The sequence below is a fragment of the Balaenoptera borealis genome (assembly GCF_965194805.1).
Source record: "Balaenoptera borealis genome assembly, chromosome: 16".
Lineage (NCBI taxonomy): Eukaryota > Metazoa > Chordata > Mammalia > Artiodactyla > Balaenopteridae > Balaenoptera > Balaenoptera borealis.
In genome coordinates this window covers 19,021,755-19,045,621 of record NC_138872.1, presented here as the reverse complement: position 1 = coordinate 19,045,621, position 23,867 = coordinate 19,021,755, and the positions used below count along the sequence as shown (strand labels likewise).

The following is a 23,867-nucleotide window of genomic DNA, read 5'->3' as shown; positions in this document are numbered from 1 at the left end:
CGAGGAAGGAACAATGGAGCCGGAATCTAAAAAATGAGTTAACTATATGGACAGGAGAGGGAACCACTGCCCAGGTAGAGAGAACAATGTGGGCAGGACAGTGCATATAACATTCACAAAGGATCTAGCACAGTGACTACCAATACTGTGTCACTCTCCTGCTCAGCAACCATCAATGGCTACTCAATGCCCGTGGTTTTGCCCCATATTCAAGGTCAGACAGGCCATCTCCTTGCACTCACTTTCATGGTTTCACTCACCACTTCCACGGCTTCACTCACCACTTCCACCCACTTACACTGCGCCTGACCCTCCTGTACATACTCCATCTATATATAATTCAAGGCCCAGCATCAACTGATCTCTAAACAATATTTTTGAACATCTATTATCATTCTATTTACGAACAAAATTTAAATCTTTTGAACATCCATGCTAGACCCTCCTTGAATTGAAAAGCATACTGAGACATGATTCTGGATGCCAGATGGAGGGGGATGGGGCCAGAAAGTATATCTAAATAAAAAGAGGAAAAATAAGAGGTCCCCTTGCTGAAGGTCCAGCCCATGGGACAGCTGGTAAGTCCTGCAGGGATTTTAGAATACACAGAAAGCTCCACTTCATAGAGTGGTTAATGATCTTTTCGTTTTCTTCCCTAGGCTAGAAATCACAAATGGATTCCAAAAGAGTTCCGTCAAACTGACGTTTTTCCGGGAAGGACAGTTGGAGCGGGGAACTGCCCAGCCGCAGCCCACACTGCCAGGCAACCTGGCCAGGCCGGGCCAGTCCTCGGCTGGCACCAACGGCTTGGTTGGCAGGAGTAGGGGACAGCAACGTAAGTCTCCTGCCCTCCAGCCTAGGGATCCCTGACCGCATCCAGAGCCTGTCCCTGAAGGGCCTGGGAGAAGAGGCCCCAGTAGCACCGCAGCCTTAGCCACATCAGCAGGGAAAGAGAACAAGGAAGGGAAAAGCAACCCAGATCGCAGCCCAGAAGCTGGCTTCCTCCAGCCAGCAGCTGCAGGAGGGGCTGAGTCTGGGGGCGAGGCCGGCGTTGGGGGCGGACCATGGGGGGCGGGCCGGTAGTGGTGGGCGGGGTCGGGGGTGGCTGCTTCCCCAGCCCCACCCCTTAGCCCCGGAAGGAGCAGGCCTTGGACGCTGCAACGCCACCTGCCCAAAGCTGTGATTGGGGGCTGAGTCTCTGCAGCTGCCTTGGAGGTCAGAAGCAGGCTGGATCTAGGGGCGACGGAAGGCCTGACACCCCATGGGTCTCTCCTCGCCGCCCTCGCCTCCCCTACTATCTTACCTAGTGCCCGCTCCACATGGAAGCCGGAGGGCTTTTTCTCAATACCCATTAAAGCTTCTTCCTTTGCTTTGAGGGCAGAGGACCCTGCACTCCCTCCCCCAACAAACACTATCTGATTCCTCCCCCCGCCCCCTACTCACATTGTCACAGCTTCCGTCATGAACTATCGGACTTCCCTGGTGGTCCAGTGGTTAAGAATCCGCCTGCCAATGCAGGGGACACGGGTTTGATCCCTGGTCCGGGAAGATCCCACATGCCGCGGAGCAACTAAGCCCGTGCGCCAAAACTACTGAGCCTGCGCTCTAGAGCCCGTGAGCCACAACTACTGAGTCTGAGTGCCACAACTACTGAAGCCCGCGGGCCTAGAGCCCGTGCTCCGCAACAAGAGAAGCCACCGCAATGAGAAGCCTGTGCACGGCACCGAAGAGCAGCCCCCGAGAAAGCCTGTGCGCAGCAACGAAGACCCAACGCAGCCAAAAAATAAATGAATATAAAAAAAAAAAAGACTGAACTATCTCCAGGTAGCTCTGCCCGGCCTCTGTACAAACTAGTCAGTACACTTGTAACACCGTTCCCACCCTTCTTCATTTAACTAATTCCAATTTATTTTTCAGGCTTAGATAGATATCTACTCGGGAAAGCTTTCCTGGACCCTCCCATCCTGCTCCCTTACATCACAATTGCCTGACTGCCTGTCTGTTCTTCTTCTTTCCCTTCACCAAGACTGTGCCGTCGCTGCAGCATCTCCAGTGCCTCACCCAGGCATGGGGCTCAGAATGATCATAAATGCCCTGCCTGGTGGTCCTCTACACCTCTATATCCTCTATACCTCTGCCTGGATGGGAGGCTCCTGCAGTTACTTCATATCTTAGAACAACAGGTCGCAAACTAGAAACCCTTTGGTGTAGGGGAAGGGAGCTGGGCCCCACCCTCGGAGTTTCTGATTCAGTAGGTCTGGAGTTGGGCCTGAGAGTGCGCATTTCTAACAAGTTCCCAGGTGATGTTGCAGCTGCTGGCCCAGGGACCACACTTTAAGAATCATGTCTGGGACTTCCCTGGTGGTGCAGTGGTTAAGAATCTGCCTGTCAATGCAGGGGTCACAGGTTCGAGCCCTGGTCTGGAAGATCCCACATGCCGCGGAGCAACTAAGCCTGTGCGCCACAACTACTGAGCCTGTGCTCTAGAGCCCGTGAGCCACAACTACTGAGCCTGCACGCCACAACTACTGAGCCCACGTGCCTAGAGCCCATGCTCTGCAACAAGAGAAGCCACCACAATGAGAAACCTGTGCACTGCAACGAAGAGTAGCCCCTGCTCGCCTCAACTAGAGAAAGCCCGCATGCAACAACAAAGACCCAACACAGCCAGAAATAAAATAAATAAATAAAATAAATAAATTTATTAAAAAAAAAAAAAGAATCATGTCTTATGACCTACAGACTACGAGAAGATATTTGCAAACGACGCAGGGCTTAATTCCAAAATATAGAAACAACTCATACAACTCAATATCAAAAAAACAAACAACCCAATCAAAAAATGGGCCGAAGACCTAAATAGACATTTCTTCAAAGAATCATACAGATGGCCAAATAAATGCTGGTGAGGGTTGGAGAAAAGGGAACCCTCCTACACTGTTGGTGGGAATGTAAATTCATGCAGCCACTTTGAAAAACAGTATAGAGGTTCCTTAAAATACTAAAAATAGAGCTACCATATGATCCTGCAATTCCACTCCTGTGCATATATCTAGAAAAGATGAAAACTCTAATTCAAAAAGATACATGCACCCCAATGTTCACAGCAGCACTATTTACAATAGCCAAAACATGGAAGCAACCTAAGTGTCCATCAACAGATGAATGGATAAAGATGTGGTATACTCAGCCATAAAAAAGAATGAAATATTGCCAATTGCAGCAACATGGATGGACCTAGAGATTATCATGCTACGTGAAGTTAGACAGAGAAGGACAAATATTATATATCACTTATATGTGGAATCTAAAAAATAATACAAATGAAGTTATTTACAAAACAGAAACAGACTCACAGACATAGAAAACAAACTTATGGTTACCAAAGGGGAAAGGGGGAGAGGGATAAATTAGGCATATAGGATTAACAGATACACACTACTATATATAAAATAGATAAACCACGAGGATTACTGTATAGCACACGGAACTATATTCAATATCTTGTAATAACCTGTAATGGAAAAGAATCTGAAAAAGAATATATATATATATATATATATATATGAAACCAAATCACTTTGCTGTACACTTGAAAGTAACACAATATTGTAAATCAACTATACTTCAATTTAAAAAAAAAAGAATCACATTTTAGAGCATCAGTTTCTTCACTGGTAAAATAGGATAACTACTGTCCCTCCTGTGCTAGGTTTTGTGACAACCAAATGAGACAATGCAAATGAAAAACTCAGCATGTTGCCTGCACCCAGTAGGTGCTCAACAAGTGTTTGCAATTACTACAGGGAATGGGCAGGAGAAACGCCAGGCAGGGAAAACATGAGAAGGGGCAGAGGTGGGAAAGGGCCCAAGCAGGGCAGCTGGCCTGGCAGAAGAGCAAGGCCCAGCACAGCAGCCAGGGAGTCCTAGTTGCTCTATGGAAGCAGCCGGGAGCCACACATAGTTCTGGAGCAGGGCAGTGACAGGTGGAAGCTGTATGTGGCAACATTAAGCAGGAGGCCGCTGCAAACCCCATGTGCTGAGTACTCCTTGGCTGTTTGACCAGTCATAGGGATGCCAGATTCAACCAGTAAAAATAAAGGATATCCCATTAAATTTGAATTTCAGAAGCCAATGAATATCTTTTTAGTATAAGTATGTCCCAAATATTGCATGGGACATACTTACACTAAAAAATCTTTTGCTATTTATCTGAAATTCAAAGTTAACTGGGCATCCTTTATTTTTATTTGCTAAATCTGACCATCCTGGCCAGACATCAACTGCCTGTCGCCCAACCTACGAGTCTGCCTCCTGCAGGGAGCCCGTGCAGGTTCCTCTGCTTCCCTTCCCACCTTCAACGGGGCCACCAGGAGTGGTTGAGGAGACACTCCTGCAGCCAGTCTTGCTGCCCATGACAAGTGGCCACAGCTGCAGGCCTGGGTGAATGTGTCCTCCCACTTCATGCCAGGTTCACCCAGCAAGAAAGCAGTGGGGCGCAATAAATTATCATTGGGTCTGAGACTTAAAGAACATATGGCCACCAAGTTCTATGAAGAAGGCAGTGCCCCCTACACTGATGGGTTACTCAAAAAACAAACAGTGGTGTAAGCCCCGCCCCCCTGCCCACAACCAGTGAGGGAGAGGAGAAAATTGCCTCTATCCCTAACACCAGAAATGGGCATACACAAGCGCTCATGTTGCTTGCACGCTCCAAGGACGCCTCGGAAATGGTGATGTAAACCGCAGGCTAGAACAGGGTGGTCCCTGCCTCGTACATTTCAGTTGGGTGTTAGGACAAGTCATACTAGAGGCTGCCTGTCTTCCCCACCACCGTAAGCATCAAATCCCAGATGATTCATTGTTCTGGAAACAAGCCTGTCGGAAATCCAATTTCTGCAACAACCTTTATGTCAACTTTTTTTTTTTCTCTAAGAAGGAACAATGAAAACAATGTGTACTCAATTTTTTTTTTTAATGTGATAAACATTGTTGAACACCTAGTGTTTGCCCTGCGCTGTGTTCAGCGTTTTATTTAGCTCTGTAGTTCTCAGCCTTGGCTGCACATTACAATCACCTGGAGAGTTGTGTTTTTTTTTTAATTTCCACACCCCAGGCATCCGTATTTGCCAAGGGCATAGTGACTTCAGTGTGCAGCCAAGGTTGAGAACCACTGATTTAGTTCATCCTGTTTAATCCTCACAATACAATCCTGCAAGGTAGATTTTATCTCCATCTTGCAGATGAGGAAATTGAGGCTCAAAGAGGTAGCGTTACTGTGGCATCTGTAGCCATAACCCCTGATCTGTCCTTCCTTCCCTCCCAGCCTCCCTTGAAGGATACCTGATGTTTCCAGTTTTTCACTGTTGAATATAGTAGCTATATACAATGCTTCCACAGACATGTTTGTGGCATGGCTCTGCCCTCTGGCCACCTTAAAATAGCTCTGCTCCCATCAGAGCTCTTCTGAGATACCAGCCAGACACAGCCTGGTTTCAAGACTGACACCAAATGACTTTTGCTAAAGCAAGGACAACTGAGGCCAGTCACTTCCAGACAGGTCGTGTCATCTTGAGTCAGAACAATAGCGGACACTTCTCACTCCCTACCGCCCAGTACTTTCTAAGCCTGACTCTTTGCCATTGTGCCCCACCCCTCCGAGCTTTTCCTGGGTTCCCGCCCTCTTTACAGCAAACTCCCTCACCTCCTGACTTTCCTCGGAGCATCTTCTTAGCAGGGGCCGTCCATCCTCACGGGTTGTGGGAGACGTCTTTGGTACAGGACAAGCCACCAACCACAGATTCAAAGGATAAAACCATTCCCTGGCCCAAGCCTCGATCCTTCAAATCTTCGCGCACCCGGGCTTACCTGTTTCCCTCTTGGCGCCTGCCGGCGGAGAGGATGCGCAACTGGGCGAGAAGGCTGGTCATCGCCTGTCCTCTGCTGGCCAGTGGAGGTATTGACCCCGCTTCCGCTCCACCAAGGCATCAACTGGATGGAATGGAGAGTGGGCATTTATTGAGCTACTGTTGTATGTACGTCAGGACTGAACTGGACACTGGGGTGTAAGGATGAACGCGACCTGCTCTCACGGAATTCAAATTCAGAGAGGCTGACAATAATCAAATAGTTATTCAAGCGAATATGAAATTACAGCTGTGGGCTCTGTGAGTGTATAATACGAGGGTCCGGTCCAGCCTTCAGGGTGGTGGTGGGGGTGGGAGTCAAAGCTGCCCCAGAGAGGGGACTTTTGAGCGCCAGGTGCCTCACAAAGTCATTTCAGGTAATCTCGAAAATCCTGCAAGGTGGCTATCCCCTTTGACAAAGTAGAAAAATGGGGTCAGATTGGGGAAAGAATTTACCAGTCACACAGCGAGCTAGGAGCAAAGCCAGGAAGGTTTAGGTCGGCTCGATTGGAAAGTCTCTGCTTTTCCGCCGCTCCTGGAGGTAGGGCTGGTGGCGGGCCACTGGGACGTTCCTTCGAGGAACGCTAGGGCGCGGGGCAGGACGGGCTGGAGCCGGAGTGGGCGGAGCCTGGAGCCTGGCCTCGCCCCGCACTCTATAAGGTGAAAGGACGCCCTTGGGCGTGGGGACTGGGCGGGGGCGGGGTCTCTTTGGGGGGTGGAGTCTAGACGGATTGGGACTTGCAGAGGCCGCCCTTGGCTCGTGGAAGGGGCGGAACCGGGATCTCACCCAGTCCTAGAGGAGCCGGAAGTGCCTAGTGAGTGCGGGGCCGAAAACACCTGCTGATCCTGTGCACTCAGGTAGAAGCGGCAGCTCCGGGGCCCGGAGTCCGGTGGGCAGCTCCTCAGGTAGGGTCCAACTAGAGCCAGAGATGAGGTACCCCTCCCCCGCCCCACCCTGCCCCGCCCATCTGTCCTGCCATCTGACCCTCATTCCTTCCCGTTCCCGGGCCTGAGGGGCCGGCTTCACTTCATCCCTCTCCCCGATCCAGGGGCTGCGGGGGCCCCCCGGACATCCAGAATGTGGGATCGGGAGAGAATAAGATGTAAAAACCTCTCAGGGGAAAAGTTTCACCCCAACTTCCCTCCAGACTAACTGAGTCACCTTGGGGAAGACACCCACCCTCTCTGGTACTGAGTGTCCTCAGTTGCAAAACAGGGTCTGACCCTTGCCCACCTGCCCTAAGACTGGGCAGGTCAGATGAAGTAGCCGTGAAGGCTACTGGGGATCCTGGGTGGAGCTGTCTCCCTTCCCTGTGGTCCTACACGGAGAGCCACATCCCCACCCCTCCCCGAATCTGGGAGCCCAGAAAGGCTGGGGGCTGACAACCAGGGCAGCTTGTTCTGGCTTTCCTGTGGTGGGATTGTGTGCAGGCCTGGGAGGCATGTGGATGTTCCCAGAGTAGGCTCTGAGGCCTGGGCACCTCTTGAGGCCCTCCTGGAGCAAACAGCAGGGCCACCATCATGCAGGACCTTGAATGCCAAGTTAAGAAGTCTAAACTCTCAACTCAGGGCAGGGGCAGTGCATTGAAGTCTGACCTGTCGTGCCCTCAGGACCAGCCCGGATGAGTGGGGCTGTCACGGTTCCAAAAACTATGCTGCTGCTGCTAGGTGGCGTGGGTGGGCATTTACTGCATGCTACTGCTTTACATGAATTATGTCATGAATTCCTCATGCATCCCTTATGTTATCTCCATTCCAGAGGCCGAAAATGAGGCTCAGAGAGGTGAAGTGACTTGCACAGGGTCACAACTAGTAAGTGTCAGGGAGGGGATTAGAATCCAGACAGTCTCGTGCCTTAACCACAGTGCCTGCTGTCACCCAGGATCTGGGCATTGGTCATAAAGCCTTGACCTAGGCACCTGGAGGAGAAAGGAGGGGCCGGATGAGCAGGAAATTGGGGAATAGGACTCAGAGGGCTTGGGAGGGAGGGGTACCCATGAGTCCTGAGAGGAATTCAGCTGACCAGGTTCCCCAGGGGAAGATGAAGTGTTTGATTTTAGACATGTTAGTTTGGGGGTGAAGGGTGGTATAGGGGAGCCAAGAGGAGCTCTCCTCCATCTGGAGCAGACCAAGGTGGCAGAGCTGGTCCTGGGGGCAGGAGATGCCTTCAGGGATGGGTGCAGGTAGCGGAGAGGAGCCCAGGGCTTGGCTCACAGGAGTCCCCCTCCCTCTCCACAATGCTAAGCAGGCAGAGATGGGGGCATCCACTCGTGGGGCGGGAGGAGCAAGGAGAGGAATGAATTCTAGGCTCCCATGACATTAGAGCTGAGCAGGTCTAAGAAATCCAGGCCTCGTTTCATAGAAGGGGAAACTGAGGTCAGCAAGTTACTTGCCCGAGAGTACTCCATGGGTGGATCAGAGTAGGACCCAGGTGCCCCCAGTTACTCCCTTTGCCATTCAGCTCTTTCTGCTATTTCAGTGGCTCTCAACTGGGGGCAATTTTGTCCAGCAGGGGACATTTGACAAAGTTTAGAGACAATTTGGTTGTCACAGCTGGAGGTAGGGTGCTACCTGGCATCTAGTGGGTAGACTAGGAATGCTGCTAAATGTCTTACAACACTCCCGCCAACCCTGCAACAAAGAATTATCCAGCCCCAAGCAGCAGGGGTGGCGAAGCTGAGAAGCTCAGTAGTAGATGGATCTGAGCCTGTCTCCTCTGCCCCCTCCCCATCCACCCACCCACCACCTGCACTTTAGCTCTCAGCAGAGCAGATAGCTCAGACTTGGGCTGCCAGCTGGGCAGAACTTTGCCCCCACTCCCGGTGTGCCCCTCCCATGCATGCTTCTTTATCTTCCTGGAAGCTTCTGGAGTCTTCTCTGCTTTTCCTGGGCACAGTGGTCTAGAGCCCTGCCTACCACATGTCTCTCCTTGTCAGTCGGTCTGTCTCCCCAGACCCATATTCAGACTTTGGTGTTAGGGACAGAGAAACCAAAGTGGGAGTTTTCACCTATCACATAGCAGGTGCCTTGCAGATAAAAGATGTATTCAATTTGAGTGACATTTTCGGGGTCCAAAGAGTTTCATTTTTTATCCCAAATTTTCACTTTAGCAAATCTCACAGGACCTTATGTTTGTGAAGCTCTCCGTTTCTAACCAGCTCCCAGGTGATGCTGGGCCCTGGACCACATTCTGAGTGTCGAGGCATTACAGGGCTGTGCAGAGGTGGGCTGGGGGCTGGGCGGCCCTCTCTGCCAACAACGGTGGTGTGGTTTGGGGACCATGGAGGGGAAGGAGCCATGGTATGGAATCAGGAAACCAGGATATGAGTCATCACTCCCTACCCCCATCTATGGCCTGTTAGCTTCATAAGGTTTGGATAAGTCACTTGACTTTTTTGAAGGGTGATCTTGCGTGGCAGGCAGACCTCCAGGGGTTCTGATGCAAGGTCAGAGGGAAGTGCCCTGTGGAGCTGGGATGGTTTTGGGTCCTGGCAGCCAGAAGGGCATAGGCCACTGGCGAGGCCAGCAGGGAAGGGGCGACGAGCTGAAGCTGGCGGGGCGGGCACCATGCCAGGGTAGAGGTGGCTCTCATTATGGCCCTGGCTCTTCTCTGTGGCTGCTACAGCTCCTGCCTCTGGCTCACCCAGCTCTGCCTGGTGTGGGAGAGCTGGAGGGACCAGTCTGGCTGGGGGAAGAAGGAACAGCTTTGATGGGCCAGGGGCCAGCCCAAGGCCTGAATGTGGGTCTGAGGAGTAGGGGTCGGGGGCTGAGAACTATGTCCTAGAGACACTGGGGTCAGGTTGTAGCCATGGACAGGCTTCCCACATGTCCCAGGGAGACTGGGAAGAATTTTGGAGTTTGGGCCTTAAATTTTGTAGTTTGGGCCCAGCTATAGGGGGTGCCCTACTGCAAGCATCTGAGAGCGGGGCAGAGCCTTAGGTACCTGGGGTACCCCCACCCCTGGTCCCCCACAAATTAGCCACAATAGCCCAGCAAGGTCCCTTCCAACTCCTAGGACCAGGAGGCAGCAAGACAGCTGAACCCATTTCTCAGATGGAAAAACTGAGGCTCCCTCCTCCCCACTTCTGGAAAGACATCAGCCATCAGGACTGTCACCTGTTACCCAGAAGGGCCCTGGGCCTGATCTATCATGAGGCTGCCCCTCACTGCACCCCAGGGAGGGGTGCCTGTCCCCACAGTTGGGCCATCCCAGTGGTTCACACCGAGGGCTCTGCAATCACACAGGCCTGTATGCGAACCCTGGCTCCTCTCTTGGCTAGTGGTGAGGCCGTGGGCAAGTCACTCCACCTCTGGCTTGTCTGTAAACAGGGATAATGAAACATGCTCGGCCAGCCTGGCAGGTTGTTGTAAAGATGAAATGAGCCGCGGTCATTATCATTACTCATGGCATTTAGAGGCTCACAGCGCCCCATGGCCTTACCCGGTGCCCTGATTTGACAGATGTGGGCAGCAGCCCTTGGAGAAGGGAGGCAGCCGTCCAAGAGCCCCACGGCCGGTGGGGATTAGAGCCCACGTCTTCAGGCGCACCTCCCACCCCATCACTGCTGCCCCTCTGCAGAGGCGCCCCGAGGACCACACGCTGTAAGCCTGGGGTCCCAGGGGTCAGGCTGCAGAGCCCCGTACGGAGGGCGGTGGCCAGGCCTTGGTCCCAGCGCCGCCTCCCTTTACCAGCACAGCCATGAACTACGTGGGGCAGCTGGCGGAGACTGTGTTTGGGACGGTGAAGGGGCTGTACCAGGGCCTGAACCCGGCCACGCTGACCGGGGGCATCGATGTGCTGGTGGTGAGGCAGGCGGACGGCTCCTTCCGGTGCTCGCCCTTCCACGTGCGCTTCGGCAAGCTGGGCGTCCTGCGCTCACGGGAGAAGGTGGTGAGTGATGGCGGTAGAGGGACCTCTGCAGGGCGCACTCAGGAAGCCGGGGTAGTCACTGCAGTCCCAGGACACGAACCAGACCTCCCTGGGGCAGGGATGTGTCCTCTGGACAGGCTTCCCTTCCTTTGTATTTTCTTGGAAGGTTTTGGGTTGGTTTGGGGGTTTTGGTCCAGGAGGGCCCCTATTTTCCCCTGGAAGCAGCACAGCGGGGCAGCCTTCTGTACTGGGGCCATCAGACCTGGCTCCAGCTTCCTGAGACCTTACCTGTGTGTTCCTGGTAAGTCACTTCACTTGAACAAATTGATACACTCTCATTACCTGGTGATTAAATAAGAGATAACACTGTCCCAGGGCGAGGCATGGGGGTGATACTCAAAAATTACCTCCTCACTCTTAGGAAACCGGCACTGTCTTCATGGGGCTCAGGTGAACGTGACAGATTTTTGTTAGCACTGAGTTCTGGTGTGTGAATAGAGGTTTGGTGGGCCCAAACCCCCTTCACACTGGGGTGACTGTGAATCTTCCAGAATCCTAATGGGAGAGTGTAACCTTGCGGGAGACAGTATAGCTAAGTGGTTAAGAGCTTGCGTTGTGGATTCAGACCTTCTGGGTTCATAGTAATTCCCAGAGAATTACTTAACCCCTCTGAGCCTCAGTTTCCTCATCTATAAAGTGGGGATAATGATGGGAGGTACTGCCAGGGGTTGCTGTGAAGATGGTCTATGTAACACACTGGACAAAGTGCCCAGGAAAGGGTCATTCTTACTGTTGTTCATGTTACCCACAAATGTTCGGGCACTCTCCTGCGGGTTGGGGACACACAGTGACAAGACTGGATCGTGTTCTTGTTCTTATGGGCTGTGGGAGAGAGAGGAACACAGAAACCAAGCATAAACAAGAATACTGAGATGGTGAGCAGAGACCCTCAGAGTCTCCCCGAGGTCTGGGGGGAGAGAGTTCCAGAAAGTGCAGTGCTGGGGCAGCAGGGAGCCTGTGTCTCCAGGACCAGCTGGGAGTCCAGTGGACTGAAGCATGGGAGTAAGATCCGACGGTGGGGACCCCCATCCCACCACGCCCCATTACAGGTAGACATCGAGATCAATGGGGAGCCAGTGGACTTGCACATGAAGCTAGGGGACAGCGGGGAGGCCTTCTTCATCCAGGAGCTGGAGAGCGATGTGGTAAGTGCCTCTGGGCCTGCCTGGCCCTGTCTCTTCACTAGTGCTCCCTCCAGGCGGGGCCTGGGGATTTGTCACTGTCCCCACCGTGGGGAGGACCCCATAGGCGAGGGTCTGAGGCAGGGGCATCAGGATGTGCTGGTGGACCCTGGGGAGGGATGGGGGCGATGGGGGCAGGAAGGGCTGGCACTTCTTTTGGGGAAGTTTTCTCAGAAGAGGACACTTGAGCTGGGCCCCTGAAGGGGGAAAAGGAGGCCCTCCCTGGGCAACTTGGAGAGGAGGAGGGTGCCGAGCAATGGCCGGGACTGGAAAGCGTAAGATGGCTTGTTGTGGATCTGGTGCCGGCTCGGGGCGGCTGGAACACGGACGTGTGGGAGCAGGGAAGGAGCAGAGGGGTGTTTGCAGAAGGGAGGCAGGGCCCAGCAGAAGCCAGTAGGGGTGTTTAAAGTTTTGACAAACTTTAATTGAGCCCCTACTGTACTGTATGCCAGACACCGCAGTAGACCTGGATGAGGGGTGACCCCTGCCAAAAAAGAAGGTTCCCAGACTAGCCTGGGAGACAGACATGTAAACAACAGATGAAAGAACTATTTGGTTATTGCAGCGAAGGGGGTTGGAACTGAGGCTGAAAAAAGTCAGGGCAAGCTTCCTGGAGGAGGTGACACCTGGCTGAGTCTTAAAAGGGGAAGTAGGTGTCTGCTGTGGTAGATGTGGGCAGGGGAGATGAGAGGCTGATGCCCAGGTTTCTGTCTGGACTGTGTGGTTGCCGTGGGCTGCCAGAGGTGCAGGCACCCCTGGGATTGGGGCCGCTTTATCTCTGTTAGGGAATTTTGAGGCCAGCAACAGTTACAAGGCCATGCTACCGCTGGCTCTGTCCAGCCTCCAGGCCTGTTTTCCTGCCGCCTGTCCCCAAGCTGCAGACCCCTCAGCCCTGCCCCTGGTCTGCTCCACAGGAAGACATGCCTCCCCACCTGTGCACATCACCCATCCCTTGGGGGGGCCTGTCTGGGTTCCCTTCGGACTCCCAGCTGGGCACAGCCAGCGAGCCTGAGGCCAGCATCGTGGGCACAGCCTCCACGGGGTGGAAGAAGAAGCGTCGCAGGAGGAAACCCAGGCGGAAGGAGGACACGGTGGCAGCCGATTCTAGTTCGGAGGAGCTGGAGGCAGGCACTGGGAGTGAGCTATCCCTGCTGGAAGAGCCGAGGCCGGAGCCCCCAGGGTATGTAGGGGGTTGAGGGTGTAGGAATGCCACTTGGGGTTCAAGCACAGTGTCCTCTGCTGATGCTGTGTGACCCTGGGCAAGGTCCTTGACCTCTCTGGCCTTTAGTTGCTTTGCTTCATCAAGCCCCTGATGTCCAGGCTTCCATGCCCTGCCCAGGTTGCCTGTCCTATCAGTGACCATTTATTTCCCTGTGGTCCCGCAGCAGTGTCCAGCCGGAAGGAGAGTCCTCACCGCAGCCGAAAGACACCTACCCCTACTCCGATGGAGAGTGGCCCCCCCAGGCCAGGTGAGAGTCCAGGTGGGCTACAGGCAGAGACTCAAAGCCAAGGTCTCAGAGGGGCCTCCATTTACATTTTTCTGATGAATAATGACATAGAACATATTTATTGTGTTTACCAGCCATTTGTATGTCTTTTCAGTAAAGTGTTGACATTCAAGTCTTTTGCCCATTTTTTTTTATTGTGGTAGAATACACATAACATAAAATTTACCATTTGAAAGGGCACAATTCAGTGGCATTTAGTATATTCACAATGTTGTACGACCATCACCCCTTATCCAATTCCACAACTTTTTCATCACCCTTAGTGGAAACCCTACACCCATTAAGAAGTCACAACCTTGCCCATTGTTTCGTTTTGTTTTGTTTTTTCTACTGGATTGCCTTCTTGTTGATTTATAGGAGTTCCTTATGCATTCTGGATCCAACACTGGCATAAATACGTGTTGCAGAAAAAATTTTCCCAGGCCAAGGAGGGTGGCAGGGGGTGGCAGGCTGGCTTGGGGGCCTCTGAGTTCTTGCTTCCTGCAGCCTCTCAACGGGTGGGCTAACATCCCCCAAGAGTGACTCGGAGCTGGAGCTGCGGACCCCCGAACCCATCCCCTTGAGAGCTGAGTCCCACATGCAGTGGGCCTGGGGGAGGCTGCCTAAGGTGAGTTCCCCTGTGTCAACCCTCCATCCTTACCTTTCAGGGGCTCCGTGGCCCCTGCGGGTCAGGACTGGAGTGACTTGAGACTTGGGCCACCTCCCTGAGGCCTTGTGGGGTGTGGGGGGCAGGCCCTGCACCGCCCCTGTCTTCCCCCGTTTGTTTGATTGAAGGTGGGCAAAGCTGAGTGGCCCGAGTCCTCAGTGGTCCCTGATGGCAGCTCCAAGACAGCCTCTCCACCTCAGGGGGCGCCCAGCACCCCCTCTGCCTCTCTGGTTGGCGTGGACCCTTCGGGAATTCCAATCCTGCAAACAGGGCCTGGCACCGACCTTCTTCACCCTGACACGGAGGTGCCTGCTCTGGTGGGTCCCCCTCTCCAACCCCCTGAGAGAGAGGAAACCAAGACTCAGAGTTCCGGGGATGTGGGCCTCCCTCCTCCCTCTGAGTCGTGGAGCTGGGCTGCTTTGGAGGCCCCTGCTTGCACAGGGCAGCCAGAGGGGATCTCCAGGAGGAAAGGTGAGTGATGGCTGGACCCCTCCCACTGCTTCCCTGGCCTCATGTTATCCCCTGGGTGGACTCTGGAATTTCAAGCATGTTTGAGCACCTACTGTGTTCCGAGCACTGTTTCTGGCTCCGGCCCTCATGGGACTCACAGTCCAGAGGGGCAGACAGATGACAGACACATAACAGGAAGAGCATGATGTTGGGGGGGTGGGACGCAGGACAGAATCATTGGTTGGGACGGGGGCTATTTAAATCATGTGGCCAGGGATGGCCTCTCTGCGCAGGTGATGCCTGAGCTGAGACGTGGGCCATAAAGATCCAGCCAAGTGAGGACCAGGGGAAGAGAATTCTAGGCAGAGGGAACAGCAAGGCCATGAGGAGGGAGAGAGGTTTCATGTCTAGGAACTGAGGCAGGTGGTGTGTCTTGAGCGAGGCCAGGGAGAGGGTTGGGAGGGGAAGCTGGCACCTGTGCTATCCAGATGGGTAGTTACTGGCTATATGTGGCTATTTAAAATTATATTTAAATGAATTAAAATTAAATAACACTTGGAGGACTTCCCTGGCGGTCCAGTGGTTAAGACTCCGTACCTCCACTGCAAGGGGTGCGGGTGCGATCCCTTGCTGGGGAACTAAGATCCCATATGCCACACGGCGTGGCGAAAAGAAAAAGAAGAATTAAGTAACACTTAAAATTCTATTTTTCCATCACACCACATTTTAAGTATGCCCAATAGCCTTGTGTGGCCAGCAGCTACCCTACTGGACAGTGCAGACATAGGACTTTTCTAGCACTGCAGGAAGTTCTACTGGACAGTGCAGACATAGGACTTTTCTAGCACTGCAGGAAGTTCTACTGGACGGTGCCACCTTAAGGCGTTCAAAGGCAGGGGGACGCACACTGATCACAACAGTAGTCCTCACGGGTTAGGTCTACAGATGTCCCCTCCTCTGCTCTCAGGCTCCCTGAAGAGAAGCCAGCACCTGGGCCCCAGTGAAATCTACCTGGATGACTTGCCCTCCCTGGATTCTGAGAATGCAGCCCTTTACTTCCCCCAGAGGTACCTGGGTTCTGGACACCAGGGTGTCCTGGAATTGGGGCCTGTGGGGCTAGGAATCGGCTATCAGGGGCCTGGGAGGGCTCCAGCCCCTCCTCCCAGCCTCGTTGTATTCATGTCGCTATTGGCCCCTTTGTCCCCAGCGACTGTGGGCGGGGGGCCAGGAAGTGGAGTGAAACCGGAAGCCAAAAGTCTCTGGGAGGCTGCAACCCTGAGCGGGAGCCAGAGCCCGCTCCGGACACAGCGGACACAGTAGTGCTGTCCCTCTCTGGGGGCCTGGCTGACAGCGGAGACATCTCTGTGGGTATGCTCAACTGTGGCCCCCACCCCTCCAAGGACTGAGCCCAGGGGACGGGAGAAGAGAGGGAAGACCCCGGGGCGGGGGTGGGGGTAGCAGAGGTGTGCATGAGTCTGGGGTTTGTGGAGCCCACCCTCGGCCAGCAAGCGCTGGGCATCTCCAAGACCCCATGAAGCAAATGCTGAGTCATGCTAAGCTGTGACTTATCCTGTGAATCCAGGATGGCTAGTGCCTGGGGTGGGACCATCAGGTGCCAAAACCCCAGGTAGCAAGGAGCCCTGCTAAGTCGAAGACCCAAGTTGCAGGAGGCCTGAGCAGCAGAGGTGGGGCAGCTGGGAGGGGCGGGGGCAACGGGTCACGTGGGATGTGCTGGCCTCACCCCTCGCTCTCTGCCTCTGTGCCCAGAGAAGTTCAACCAGCACATCGTCTCCTACCAGGACCTCGCCCAAAACCCCGGCCTCCTGGACGACCCGAACCTGGTGGTGAAGATCAATGAGAAGTGGGTACCAGGGCTGGGCGGCTGGATCGCCCCGCCCTCCATGGCCCTAACACCCTTTCTGTCTCTCTAGGCATTATAACTGGGCTGTAGCCGCCTCCATGATCCTCTCCCTGCAAGCCTTCCAGAGAAACTTGCCCAAGGTAATGGTTATAGCACCCCTGGGCCTCCTGGGGGACGTGGCCATAGCCTTGGGGTCGGGGGCCCTTGGCAAGGAACTGGAGGGTGGGCAGAGATGGGCCTGGGGCTGCAGGACCCACTCTGAGAGAAGAGACACAGGTCCTCTGAAGCCTTGCCCCAGGCTGTGTGGACGAAGCACCCCCCTGCTTCCCTTGTTTCCTGGCATGGCTGAATCCATTTGGATTGGATTTAGACTTTACTTCAAAGGAATTCAGGACAAACCAGAGGCAACAGGGACATGCCTTCAACAGGAGGTTTTTGGACCTGCGAGACAGTCTTGGGACATGGAGGTCCTACCCCTCACTTTCTTCTGAGACCCTCTCCAGGCTGGGCTGCAGGGGCTTGCTTTATCAGCACACAGTTATTGAGTACCTACTGTGTGCCAGGCCCAGACTGGGGACAGTCATGCCCTCATAGGAAGACAGTTAATGAAAGACTCAGCCAAATGAATATAAAATTCAACTGTGAGTACTGGGAAGGAGAGGTCTGGGGTGCTTTGAGAACCTCCAACAGGGGGTTTGCTGAGCAAGTGCCCACCGGGTAGAGGTCTGAAGGATGAGTAGGCAAGGGGTGGGGAACAGCATGTGCAGATGCTCAGAGGTGGGAAGGAGCAGCCTCTATAGTCCCTCCCAGAACCTCTATCCTGTGCAGGGCTGGCCTGCACCTGCCCCTTCTGCCCCTCTGGGAGCCATTCAGTGCCCCACCCTGGTCTGGCCCATCATTATTGGCTTGGCTTGCCCAAAGAACATTACTCACCTGATGTTGACAGCTGGTGCCTCCCTTTGGTGATGCCCAGCTCTGTCCTCTGGCTGGCTCTGGGTTTGAGCAAGGACCCAGAGCTTGTGGGAAGAGAGAGGGTCCCCCCATGCTTGCCTTTCCTCACCTTACCCAGACAGACCCACCACCTAGGGGAAACTCCCCCAGCCTGTTCCCAGCGCCAGTGGACACCCTGGCTGTTTTCCTCCTGACGTGTTCTCCATTCTGTGTTTGCAGGAAGCTGATATGTCTCCTAGGTGGGCCTGGGCCCTCCCTGGGTTTATCTAGCACAAATCTAATCAGAATTTTTCACAGGGTCATGTTGTCCCCACCAGACAATGACGGTAACAAGCAGAGAGGGAGGCTGTTCACGGGCTAGATCACTGACCTTAGGAATTGCCCATGTTGGTCTTGGAGGTTGAGGGTGGTACTGACTAGAGACTGTCCCTGCCACCAGTTGGTGGCATCATGCAGGGAGACCCAGATCTTGAGAAACTCCCAAAGCGCTGCCTTTAGCTACTGGAGTAGGGAGACTGATCCACAAGATCTGGAGGCCAGGCCAAGGCTGGGCTAGAGCTGGAGGGGTCAGGGCTGGGGTGGAGTGGAGGCAGGCAGAAGTGGCCCTTGTTCTCCCATGCTTATCTCCTTGAATCAGTGCTCAGAATCCCAAGATGGGGGTGAGTATGCTTCTTTAGCCTCCAGACGTTGATAGCACCTTGCTGTAGGGTCAGCCCCAGACTCTGGGCCCATGGGGGCCCCAAGGGCAATGTAAGGTGGGTTTGTGTGGTACAGGAAAAAATGCCATGGCCTTCATCTGCCCGCAGAGCACCGTGGACAAGCTGGAGAAGGAAAAGATGCCCCGGAAGGGAGGGCGGTGGTGGTTTTCCTGGCGCTGCAGGGACTTTCCGGCCAAGAAGGTGGGTGGTCATGTCCACAGGGCGGGGCCGACACAGGCAGGAGGCGGGGTTCACTAGATGGATATTCTCCCCACAGTGCAGTGACCAGAGGGAGAAAACCACAGCGCGGCAGCAGCAGCTGGGGTGAGCTGGATCTCCTGCCTGGGGCTCTGCAGCTGGAGCTCAGCCTGGGAAAGATCACTGTGGGAGCGGGGGTGGAGCCAGAACCCCTCCCCTGCCATGGGTCTTTGTCACTCTGCAATCACTTCTACACCTCTTCTTTCTCCTGGGACATGTCCCCATGTCACAGATGGGAAAACCTAGATACACCGAAGTTCTCACAGCCGGGAAGTGGCAGGGCTGGAATGGGTACCCAGACTCCCGGCCCAGACAAAGGGCTACCATACGAAGGTGGAGTAGGGCTTCCTCTTTCCACCAGGGGCCAGCTGACCTTGCTTCCTTTTTTCACGTCTGAAGTGACCCAGAATGTCCAAGGCTGGGTGGGGGGTGATCAAGCACGGACTGACTGCCTCCCACAGTAGGTGGGATTGGCTATGATGCAATTCTAGATTTTTCTGGTACACATCCCCAAAGCAGGTTCCAGCATCCTGGCTATGGAGAGCAGTCTGGGGGCTGGGCGCCCCGGGTCTCTGCTCCAGCTCTGCAGTCACCGTTCTGGGTGTAGACTACTGGCCTATATCCTGATGTCTGCTGCCACCCCCAAAATGGGTGGCATCTAGAGGGAGGGGTCCTTAGAGGGGCAGGGACGAGCAGCAGACTCCTTGAGGCCTGGGTGAGGGGTGGGCATCTACCAAGGAGTGAAGGCCTTGGCTGGGGGAAGTGGCTCAAGAGCCGGGCTGCCCACAGGGAGAAGACCGAAGCCCCGAGCAGTGAGGACGATGCCCCCTCCCTGCCCCTCTCGCCTCCGGCCCACACTCCTGCCTACAAGAAGTCCCTCCGCCTCTCCTCCAATCAGATTGTAAGTGTGTGCAGGTGTGGGAGTGGCGGGCCTGAGATGATTGTGTTCCCGAGGCCCTCAGGGCCCGGCTGAGGAACGGCTTGTGTTCAGCAAAGCCCAGAATCCATCTCTGTGGCAGCCCCCTGCCAGCCTCTGCTTGCGTCATCCGGGGACAGCTTTCTGTGCCGCTTCTTCACGTGCCAGCCCATTCTCTGTTGGATGTTCTCGCTAGAAAAGCCCCCTCTCATGTCATCTTAAAATGCCTACCTGCGGTGGGTTGGCTGGCTCTGGTCTGCCTTTGGGAGCTACAGGAACCAAACAGCTGATGACAGCCTCTCAGATTCTGGCAACCCCAGGCCACCAAGTCACACCTTTGAGTAACTGTGGCTCCTGTAATGTTTTCTTCCTGAGTGGAACTCTGTGGTCAGAGAGGTGCCCAGGAGAGTCTGGCACACCTGATACAGAGTGGCTGCCCTCTGTGTGGTTCCCTGGGGCTCACACCCAACTCGGGGTCAGCCAGGTCACAGGCTGTGGCTAAGAGCTGCCCTGATCCTTATCTTTGGACCAAGGACAGGGCTAGGTCTCTCTTTGGGGGGGATGTCCCAGGTACCCTAGCCCCAGGCAGGAGGCTGCCTGTGGAGATCCCCACAGGGCCCCCTCTGTGGAGTGGGGTGTCCCTCTGCCCAGAGCAGTGCTGGCCCCAAGGCTGACCTGAGAAACCTGGACAGGGTCATGGGCCAGGCTTGGTCCGTGAGCCCCATCTCAAAGCTCCTATGCCTGGAGCTTTGCAGGCCCCACCAGCACCCCTCACTTCCTCCTTGCAGCCACCTTCTGCCCACATGGCTGTCTCTGATGAACTCAGGAAGGTTCTTGAGTTGGGAGGAACAGGAGAAAGAGAGGCCCGTGGAGATGGAAGGCCACAGTTCTGGGGGGGGCGGCGGTGGGCGGACAGCGTCCAGCTGAGGCAGCTCACAGTTCCCCCCTTGCCTGGTCTCAGCGGCGCCTGAACCTGCAAGAAGGTGCCAACAATGTGGTCTTCAGCGTGACCACCCAGTACCAGGGCACCTGCCGCTGTAGGGCCACCATCTACCTGTGGAAATGGGATGACAGGGTGATCATCTCAGACATTGATGGCACCATCACCAAGTGAGACCCGGTCGGCCGTGGAGGGGGAGAGGGAGGGCCTGGGGACTTGCCTCCCTCTGTGCTGGGGGGTGGGGGGGACAGGGAGAGAGGCCCTCCCCTCCCAATGGGCCATCCTGGGACGGGGGCGGGGCCACACCCACAGAGCAGGAGGGCCATGTGGGGCTGCCTTGGCGTGACTGTTACTCTGTGGGTCTAGGTCGGATGCCTTGGGCCACATTCTGCCCCAGCTGGGGAAAGACTGGACACATCAGGGCATCACTAGGCTCTACCACAAAATCCACCTGTGAGTGCCTGCACTGGGCTGGGGTGGGACCCCAGGGAGGGAGTGACAAGATGTCTTAGAATGGCCTGGCCTCAGCCCCAGGAAGCCAGGCTTGGGGACCCACAGGGAAGGAGACCAGGGCAGGTCCCTGGCATGCTGAGACCTACTGGTCCTCAGTTCTCCTGTGAAAGACTTGTCTCTTGGGGCTGTGGTCGGGCTCTGAGTCTAGCTGCTGGCCTTCCTGCTGTAGGCAAAGCCTACAGACTTGCCCGAGTCCTCACCTATCCTGGTCCACCTGGGCCTCAAGACTCTGTGCACGCTTCTTCTACCTCTCAGGCCTGGCTCAGCTCTTCTCCTAAGTCCCCTCCTTGCAGAGGCGCCAGGGTTGGGCTGAGCTGGCCGAAGCCCAGAAGGCGAGATGGGGATGGCTGGTCTCTGACGGCTCTGTGCTACCCCTTTGTCCCGCCCCCCAGAAATGGGTACAAGTTCCTGTACTGCTCGGCACGGGCCATCGGCATGGCTGACCTCACCAAGGGGTACCTGCAGTGGGTGAACGAGCGGGGCTGTGGCCTCCCCAAGGGCCCCATCCTGCTGTCTCCCAGCAGCCTCTTCTCCGCCCTGCACAGGTAACCACCCCGCATAGGTAACCTCCCCACGGAATGTGAGCCCACAGCCCAGCGGGGGGTTGCACAGGCCCACTGCCAGCCCAGCCCAGCCCAGGCTGGGCCAGCATCAGGCCTCGCTCAGGTGTCCACTGGGTCAGACCCTGTAGCACTGTCACCTCACCCTGCCGCCCTCTGGTCGCTAACCCCTTCCCTGCCCATGGCCCCGACTGCCGCAGGGAGGTGATTGAGAAGAAGCCGGAGGTGTTCAAGATTGCCTGCCTGAGTGACATCCAGCAGCTCTTTCTGCCCCAGGAACAGCCCTTCTATGCCGCCTTTGGGAACAGGCCCAATGTGAGTGTCCCCTCCATGGCGGGGGTGAGGAGCCTGAGCCACCTTCTCCACACCTCCCAGCCCACCGACCCCTCCTTGTCTCCTGTAGGATGTCACTGCCTACCAGCAGGTCGGCCTGCCTACATCCCGCATCTTCACAGTCAACCCCCGGGGAGAGCTCAGCCAGGAGCTCATGAGGAATCACAAGTCCACGTGAGGCCAAACCCTGCCACGTGCCTACACACCCCAGCCTCTCCCTGGGACCCAGTGCCACCCCACCCCACCCCTGCCAGGGACCCCCTCCCCGGTCCAGGGCTCCCAGGCAGGATGCAAGGTCTCCACCTGCTGTGATGGGGCCGAAGCCCAGCAGGAGCTGAGGCTCACTCCAGCACCTCCTGCCCGTAGGTACGAACGGCTCGGCGAGGTGGTTGAACTCCTCTTCCCACCTGTGGCCCGTGGCCCCAGCACAGACTTGGCCAACCCTGAATACAGCAACTTCTGCTACTGGCGGGAGCCACTGGCCCCTGTGGACCTCGACGCCTTGGCCTGAACGAGCCCTGGCTGCTCCCCAGAACTGTGTGTCCCAGGGCATGGGGGTTGGAAGTTGGATGCTGCAGGGCCAACCCACTGAAGGGGAGGAGGGGGCTGCGGGCTAGTTGTGGCCTCTCCTGTCCCCTGCCTTTACCAGCTGAGCCGTGCTACAGGCCTCAGCGTGGCCCTGCCCTGTAGCCATTAAGTGACTGGGTCCTTGCAGGGTTCTCCATACCCTTGATATCTGTCCCGGTCACCCTGGGACCCTGCCTCAACTCCTGATAGAGACAAGAGGGAAGCCCCTATGAGGCTTGAGACCTGTGAGCCCAGGAAAGGGTTGGTGGCAGCCAACAATCAGGGAAGAAATTTTCCCCCGGCCCACTTCGGGGAGCCTGGACCGTACCCTCTGAAGCTAGACCCTACATAGCCCTGGCCCCTTCCCATAGCTCTGGAGCCAGACATCACTGCTCTCCCACGCTGGTGCCCTGATATCTCAGCACATCCCAACCCCAGATACTCTAGGGCCCCTCCAACATCTGGGAAGCAGGGATCCCAGGGCAGTGCCAGGGCTGAGGGGGTGTGGCTCCCATTTGGCTTCGTACACACCCAGCTGCCATCCCTGCCCCTCCCCATACCTCCACTGAGGACACAGCCCCAAACCCTGCCAGGACAGGTGCCTGGCCTCCCCCAGCCTTTGCCAGTCATTCCACTGCCCACACAGCTGCTGAGTAAGCTCCTGCCCGAGGAGCTGTGGGAAGCAGGGCTGACACCCCACTACAGCCTTCCCGCCTACTGCCTTTGGGGAAGAAAGTTCCTTTAGACAGGCTAAAAGCTTTAATCCAGGCCTGCCCTCCCCCAACAGCACCAAAGTGGAGGGCAGAACACCAAATGTCAGGAACCCAGAAGGTGGGGCTGCAGGGACCTGCAAAACAGCACGGAAGGGCCCGAGCTGCCGTGGGGAAACTGAGGCTGGGAGCCTCAGCAGGGATGGGCCTCTGGGGCGTACACAGGCCAGACGAACGCTTGTGTCCTCATGTTTTCATACCTGAATTTCTCACCACTTTGTGAACATCCGGGCAGGGCTGGGGTTTTCCAAGGATGTTGGAAACTAGGCCTGGAGCCCTTTCCCTCCAGCTGTGGCCTCCTGCCCAGGGTCTGGCCTCATTCAGGCCATGATGTACATGAGGGCCGCCCTTTGGAGAGAGGCCCTAACGTGGGGTGGGGGGAGATTCTCCCCCAAGTGGAAAGGAGAGGATCATGTGGGGACCAGAGTACCCCAAAAACATCTTTGGGGAGGGGAAGGAAAAGGATAAATTACAGTGGGAGGCATGTCCAAACAGATCACTTGGACCCCATCCTTTCCTCCGGGAATCCACGGCTGCCTAAGCCCTCACCTTGGGAGGGAATCAAAAGGAATAAAGAGAACTCTCCACTGAGTCCTTGTGTTTCCATTCTGTCCTGAAGGACCTGTAGGGTGGTGGAAACCTCTGGTCCTTAGTTCAGAAACAGCATCCTTGAAGCTGCCAGGTGGGAGGACAGTGCCAGTGAGCACTACCTTCCCGAAGAAACCAAGCCCAGGTGGCTGAGAAGCCAAGGGGACAGGGTGACCAGAAGCCTCTAAGGGCTTGGAGCTGTTGTCCATGGGCAAAGGGAGATGCAGAGAGACTGCTGTCTGAGAAGGGACCTGAAGGTCTGCACAGATGCTAACTGGTGTGTCTGCAGAA

At 55.4% G+C, this 23,867-nt stretch overlaps 2 protein-coding genes across 9 annotated transcripts in view; one reads left to right on the top strand and one right to left on the bottom strand.

Annotated features, from left to right (window-relative positions):
* ZHX3 (zinc fingers and homeoboxes 3) overlaps positions 1-5,965 on the bottom strand; it is a 205,829-nt gene extending 199,864 nt beyond the window's left edge. Inside the window, exon 1 of the mRNA XM_082359470.1 lies at positions 5,869-5,965. The gene's annotated coding sequence lies outside the window, so the exon portion shown is untranslated. The remainder of the gene's footprint in view (positions 1-5,868) is intronic.
* A 698-nt stretch (positions 5,966-6,663) lies between these two features.
* LPIN3 (lipin 3) lies at positions 6,664-23,579 on the top strand. Of its 8 annotated transcripts, XM_082359475.1 has the most exons (21): positions 6,675-6,812; positions 10,368-10,508; positions 10,599-10,797; positions 11,886-11,981; positions 12,932-13,197; positions 13,403-13,486; positions 14,012-14,132; positions 14,300-14,642; positions 15,589-15,688; positions 15,829-15,989; positions 16,389-16,482; positions 16,553-16,622; positions 18,240-18,332; positions 18,409-18,455; positions 19,179-19,290; positions 20,267-20,415; positions 20,612-20,698; positions 21,151-21,303; positions 21,519-21,633; positions 21,722-21,825; positions 22,018-23,579. In XM_082359475.1, exons 3-21 carry the CDS (start codon positions 10,606-10,608, stop codon positions 22,160-22,162), a joined length of 2,532 nt encoding a protein of 843 aa, XP_082215601.1. In that variant the 5' UTR covers positions 6,675-6,812; positions 10,368-10,508; positions 10,599-10,605; the 3' UTR covers positions 22,163-23,579. The 8 variants fall into 8 exon arrangements, with proteins under 8 accessions (XP_082215602.1, XP_082215605.1, XP_082215606.1 ...); XM_082359476.1 differs by lacking the exon at positions 10,368-10,508 and having other exon boundaries at positions 6,664-6,764; XM_082359479.1 differs by lacking the exon at positions 10,368-10,508 and having other exon boundaries at positions 6,674-6,812; positions 13,406-13,486.
* Positions 23,580-23,867: the final 288 nt, after the last annotated feature.

Coding starts and splice junctions, on each gene's coding strand:
- LPIN3 (XM_082359476.1), top strand. CDS start 10,606: ATGAACTACGTGGGGCAGCTGGCGGAGACTGTGTTTGGGACGGTGAAG. Junction 13,198..13,402: donor CCGAGGCCGGAGCCCCCAGG/GTATGTAGGGGG, acceptor GTGGTCCCGCAG/CAGTGTCCAGCCGGAAGGAG. Junction 16,623..18,239: donor TCCAGAGAAACTTGCCCAAG/GTAATGGTTATA, acceptor ATCTGCCCGCAG/AGCACCGTGGACAAGCTGGA.